The sequence below is a fragment of the Nematolebias whitei genome, chromosome 17 (genome assembly GCF_014905685.2).
Source record: "Nematolebias whitei isolate Nwh7 chromosome 17, NemWhi1, whole genome shotgun sequence".
NCBI classification, from domain to species: Eukaryota; Metazoa; Chordata; class Actinopteri; order Cyprinodontiformes; family Rivulidae; genus Nematolebias; species Nematolebias whitei.
Window position 1 is genome coordinate 41,312,498 of NC_056514.1, and position 6,446 is coordinate 41,318,943.

General features: G+C 47.2%; 1 protein-coding gene across 1 annotated transcript in view; it reads left to right on the plus strand.

The window, feature by feature from the left end:
• Positions 1–6,446, plus strand: part of stxbp4 (syntaxin binding protein 4) — a 50,258-nt gene that overhangs the window by 8,802 nt on the left and 35,010 nt on the right. The window contains exons 4-7 of the mRNA XM_037690975.1: positions 449–518; positions 595–669; positions 5,948–6,033; positions 6,127–6,280. Of these exons, the coding sequence (XP_037546903.1) occupies positions 449–518; positions 595–669; positions 5,948–6,033; positions 6,127–6,280 (385 nt within the window). The remainder of the gene's footprint in view (positions 1–448; positions 519–594; positions 670–5,947; positions 6,034–6,126; positions 6,281–6,446) is intronic.

The following is a 6,446-nucleotide window of genomic DNA, read 5'->3' on the forward strand; positions in this document are numbered from 1 at the left end:
TCTGTTTCTGCCTGTCTGTGTGTCTGTCTCTGTCTGTTTGTCTGCCTTTCTGTGTGTCTGTCTGTGTGTCTGTCTGTCTGTCTGTGTGTCGGTCTCTGTCTGTCTGCCTGTCTTCCTGAATGTCTGTCTGCCTGTCTGTCTTTCTGCCTGTCTTCCTGTCTGTCTGTCTGTCTGTCTGCCTGTCTGCCTGTCTGTCTCTGTCTGTTTGTCTGTCTACCTGTCTGCCTTTCTGCCTGTCTGCCTTTCTGCCTGTCTGCCTGTCTGTGTGTCTGTCTGCCTGTCTGTCTTTCTGCTTGTCTTCCTGTCTGTCTGTTTGTCTGTCTGTCTGCCTTTCTGCCTGTCTGTCTCTGTCTGTTTGTCTGTCTGCCTGTCTGTCTGCCTTTCTGCCTGTCTGTCTGTCTGTCTGTCTGCCTGTCTGTCTGTCTGCCTGTCTGTGTGTCTGTTCCAGGTCGTTTGAAGTCTGGGGACCTGATTTTGGATGTTAATAACTTCAGTCTGGTTGGCGTGACCAATGAGAGGTGAGTCTCTGTTTTCTACCAAACGATGAAAGTTGGCCCTGGTGTACAGCGTTCATGTGTGGCTGTTTTCCTGCAGGGCGGTGGAGATCTTGAGAACAGCTTCGCTCTCTAATCACATGTCTCTGCTGATCGCCAGAGACGACGAGTCCAGGTAAACAAAGACCTTCTCAGCCTCAGCTCATGTAGATACTCCACACAGACTCTCTCACTGGTACATCTTCATCTTTAAATCACTTCCTGGTCTGCTGCCTTCATACATCTCCTCCTACATGTCTCTGTGTGAGTGCAGCTACAGCGTGCGCTCTCAGGACATCATTACCTGCAGTGTTCCCTCAGTGAGGACTGAACTAGACAAAAGGACCTTCTCCTACTCCGCTCCTGTTTCCTGGAATATCTTGTAAAAAGATCTGAAGCTCTCGACCTTTGACCTCTCTAAGTGTCTTTAAGAATCTGTTGGACTCCTGGCAGGGACCAATGCTGACATGTTCCTGTTTTTAGTTTTCTACATTCGCCTTAGAATCTAGCTGATCTTGCTTCGTTTTTAAATCCCATTTTCTTTCATTTATTCTTCTCAATGTATCTGCTTTGTTTCATGATTGTCCACTGTTGTCATCACTCTTTGTTAAAACCAGGTCTCTCCGAGGCTCAATGAGACTAATCTGTAGAAATAAAGGTTGAATGAAACTTCCTGTGGAGCTGAGGGGCCAACAAAGACCGTTATTAGGAAGTCTGGTTAGACTTTTGAAACTGAAACATCTTAAAGCAGTCAGGAGAACTCGCACATGAACATTTTTGAGGTTTGATGCAAACCTGGATTTATGGATTTTTGGGTGGGGGTTTCTATACAAGTCCTCGGTCTCCGTCCAGGTGGCTGGGATGATTGGGGGGCAATGTTCAGGTCTCTGCAGGGATGTCTGACAGGGTTCATGTCAGGGTTCTGGCTGGTCCACTCTAGGACATACAGAGGTGTCTCTTAGGCCCTCCCATGTGTCTTCTTTGTGAGCTTAGGGTCGTTGTCAGGACAGACGGGGAACCTTTGGTTCAGTCTGAGGTCCTAAACTCTGTGGAACAGGTTTTCAGCTTCTACTCGGCTGTGTACAGTAGAAGCTGAAAGCTGCCGCAGGGCGGCTGTGGCTGAGTGGTTAGAGCAGTCGTCCTCCAATGCAAGAGCTGGGGGTTCGATTCCACAAGCAGTCATATGCCAAAGTGTCCCTGGGCAAGACACTGAAACCCCCATAGCCTCCAATGTGTGTCCCATCAGTGTATGGATGTGATAAAGCTCTGATTAGTGTCTGTATAGATCTAGTATAGATCTGTATGAATGGGTAGATGAGACACAGATTGTTATAAAGAGTTTTGAGTGTCTGGATCAGACAGAAAGGAGCTGTATAAGTGCAGTCCATTTACCATTTACTCAACCAGACCAGTCTCCCAGTCCCTGCAGCAGAACAACACTGGTTCAATGACTGGTTCATGGTGCTACAAAGAAACAACAGAAGCTGAAGAGGTGATTGCTAAAAGCACGTGCAGCGGTCATCAAGTGATCTCACTAAGAAACTGTCCAGATGACCGGACTGAAAATTGTTGGATTGTATACCTGGATTATTGAGCATGGACTTTGTTGGTTTTCTGATCTCACTAAGCTTTGAAAGATGCAAATGTTGTAGAGTTTGTTGTAGATGGTTCCAACCATCAGCAGCAGAGAACTGAAACGATGAACGACCAAAGGAAGAGCGTGACTCAGGAATAAACAGGTCAAGGCTGCTGGTGTGGAGGACACGCATGTTGCTGCGGATGTTGAGCAATGAGCGGAGGCAAGATGGGGTTTTACCTGTCAGGGTTTTATTGATCAACAGAAACCAGTTTTTGTCTGTGGGAGTGGACAGAGGGCAGCTCATTCAACCTTTATTTCTACAGGTAAATCCCATTGAGCCTCGAGGACTCATTTACAAGAGAGACCTGATTTTAACAAAGAATCATGACAACAATGGACAGTTATAAAGAGGCATACAGATTATTATTTTTATTATTTTACAAATTAAAATAAGATGCAAAAAAGTAACAAACCCAGCTAGATTCTAAGGCAATGTAGAAAACTAAAAACAGGAACGTCTGCATCGGTCCCTGCCAGGAGTCCAACAGTTTCTTAAAGCCACTTAGAGAGGTCAAAGGTCGAGAGCTTCAGATGTTTTTACAAGATATTCCAGGAAACAGGAGCGGAGTAGGAGAAGGTCCTTTTGTCTAGTTCAGTCCTCACTGAGGGAACACTGCAGGTAATAATGTCCTGAGAGCGCACGCTGTAGCTGCACTCACACAGAGACATGTAGGAGGAGATGTATGAAGGCAGCAGACCAGGAAGTGATTTAAAGATGAAAATGTACCAGTGAGAGAGTCTGTGGGAAGTTAATGGTGACCAGTTGACCAGTGAAGTTAATGGTGACCAGTTCACCAGGGAGGACAGAGTCTGGGGACAAACGGTCTGCTGTCTTCTTGAAATATCAATTCAGTTTATTTCTAAAGCTCCAAGTCACAACAGAAGTCGTCTCAGGTAATTTAACATTATCTGAGGGGCAGACTGCTTCTCTAAACTACAGACAATTTTTATATTTTATCTTTGGTTACTTGAAAAGTTGAAGAGGAAATTACGTCACTAAGCATAACAGTATCGAGTAGAAGTTATGAGTACAATTATGAGTACTTGACTCTGGTATTGGGCACGATGCCAGTACCAGAACTGGTATGGGACACCTGGGAGCACAAAGAATCCTGAATGCTTTTCTTCATCCCTTCCATCCAGAGTTTGAACCGTTACCATCAGGTCGGTGGTTCAGAACTGTCGCGTCACAGACTCTAGATGTTTAGTTGTAGGCAACAAACAGCAACGAGACGTTTCTGCAGGTTGCATGGCTCTGTGCTCTGATGAGGTGCCACTGCACCCGGACATGGAACTGCTGCTCAGAAACGGTGTCTCCGCTGGAGACAAAGATTGTGCGAGTCCGTATGCAGACGATAAAACCGACTGCCGACTGTTGGTCTTCATACTATCAAAGTTCACGCTCAGCAATCCAGGTAAAAAAATCCAACAAAGTTCAGTCAGGTCATCTGGACGTTTTTTTTTATCGTTGAGACGTTTCATCCAAAGGACTTCATCAGTCCAAGGAGCCACAACAAGCTCAGTCCCACAAGCAGCACACTCACATAGTGGACCAACCAGTTTGCTGGTGAGAAGATGGTTTCTGGGGCCCGCCCTCTCCCCCTTCGACACCTCTGAGGCCGTGGTTCAAAACATCAAAGTTCATGCTCAATCATCCTCAGCTCATCTCCTACAGATGCTGAACGTTGCTGGTCTTCATACGTTTGGGTGGGTTTTCATAGGAAGTCCGGGTCAGCCTGAAGCGGCTGATTGGACGGAGCGCCTTGACGGTCAAAGGTCGACCGTGGAGTTTTATGTAGGTGTGAAGAGGAGAGCTTTGGTTGCTGTAGCTGGCAGAAGACAGAAGAAACATCTGGTGCATCAGTTTATAAACTTGTAGAAAAAGTTGATCTTTTTCATGAAGCTTCAGACAAACCCTGAACACGTGCACCAACGTTTCGGTGAGAAGCCTCTGAGCGTTAGATTGACCCGGTTTGTTGGACGCAGAAGAACCGCAGAGAATCTCCTTTTCTTCCCGGCGGGATGTGGACCCGGTACCAGCTGATGCTTCACCACTCGGACAGCTCCGGTTTCTGCCGGCGCAGAGACGTCCCTGCTGTTAACTCCGGGGGGGTGAACCGACCTGACCCTCCGCTGGCCCACCTATTCTCCACATCAGCCTGCAGCTGCAACTTAAAGTGACACATTGAGGACACGGTGCTGACGGACACAGGGTTCTGTTGGTCCTGGTGCAGAGCAGGGATCAGCAGCATCAGCAGGCGGATGCAGGGGGTGGGTGTCTGTGATGATGCAGAGTTTTATTTTAGATTAAAACCTTTGTGGTGCGTTCGCTTGTAAAAACAAAGCTGGATAATCTTTTTATTGGGTCTAAACCAAGCGCAGCACAAACAGAACCGTCAGGTTTGTCCTCAGCCGGGTCACAGGAGCAGATGGAGCCAATCAAAACCTGCAGTAGCTTAGAGCGGCTGGAGGGACGTGACGTCCGTCGACCTCAGACCGAAGGTCGTCTCACCGCCATCCTGTCCGCTCCATCGTTACGAAACCAGAAGCAGTCCTGAGACAACGCCCACAGCTCGGTGGACAGTTGATGAATGACATTTAATGGTTGACACGTGACAGTCAATGGTCGAAAGTTGACATTGTTGAAAATAAATTTCAATGTAGAACATTAGAGGGAAATAAACATGTTGTAAGCTCAGTCATCCAGGTAGATAACAAAAGTTTAACCTTTTTTCTTGTTAGCTACCTGGATGATGGAGCTTACAACACCTTTTCTGAACCATGCTGGTGACAAGAACCTTTATAAACAGATGAATTTCCTTAGAAGAGTTGGTTTCTATGATGTCAGTTGGAGAAGGTGAGCTGGTTTTGAGGCAGGACTGAGCATGAAGCAGTTAGGAGGGAGATCCAGAAGACAGGTCCAGGGAGACCAGTGAGGGTCGTGCACAGGTGATCAGAAATCCAAAACCAAACTTGAATTGTGATCCGGTAGACGTGGTCGTTGTAGAGAAGGCAGAGGTCGTTACCATGAGCAGAGGAGATGATCCAAAGCAAGCAGGGGACGAGCAAGATGGGTAAAACAGGCAGGAAGTCAGAACCAGGAAGTCAGAACCAGGAAGTCAGAACCAGGAAGTCAGAACCAGGAAGTCAGAACCAGGAAGTCAGAACCAGGAAGTCAGAACCAGGAAGACGAACGAAACTGTGGCATGGACGCTGGACATTTACTCACTGAGGCTGTCAATAATCTGGCCCTGAGGACTGAACAGGGAGTTTGAATAGGAGAGTGAGCAGGTGTCGTGCATGAGCCTGACTGCAGGCAGAGCGAGACTAAGCAACACGATGAAAGAGTAAACAGAAACATGACAGTTGGCCTTGGTGTCCTCAGGCTGTTTCCGTGAGTAGCAAGTTGGCCATCTGGTCTAAAACATTTGATTGTTGTACATGATGATTGTGTTGGATGGGTGTGTTGTGCACGTGTTAAAAGTTTCTGAGAGTCCAACAGGAGGTTGTCTAGAAACACAGCAGTGAAGGCTACTTATGGGACAAATCTGGTTGGCAGGCCGTAGACTGAGGAAGTCCTCTGGATGGGGGACAAAACATTTCTCCCAAAAAGAAACTGGACCAGATGACACAAATGAACCTTTTTGTTTTGAGAGGGAAATGTTTATTTTCATCAAGTTTGTAACAGACCAGGAACCGTCTCTACAGCGTTAACGCTGCTGCTGTCAGACCACATGGAAACATGACTGTGATCCGTTCATGTTTTCACCTTTAGGAGGGAGTTTTCAGAGCTGATGGAGAAGTATGGCTCCAACAACGTCCCATCTTCAGGCCGAATCTCTCCGCCTCAACTGTCCTCAGGTAAACACACCAACGGTTCTGATCCACCCATAAAAACTGGACCAGCATTCTGTGACCTTCACAACGACCAGACCTTTCTTCACTTGTGCACAGGGAAGCTGACGGACACGGCCTCCTCCTCCTCCTCCTCACGCTCAGAGAGCCCCCAGTTACTCAGTCCTAAGGAGGGCGGAGTCACATCATATAGCCACATCCCACACTACACCTCCAGCCCCGTCTACACTAATGTGCACACGCCACCCTTCAGGTAAGAAGATGCTTTCACTGTCCTTCACACGAAGGATGATGCTTAAAAAAAGACATTCTTTGTGTTGTTCTTTGTCACTAAACAAGACTGAAAACCTCCCCAACTAGACCTTGAACAAGTTAAACCTGGTTTAACCTCCCCAACTGGACCTTGAACCAGTTAAACC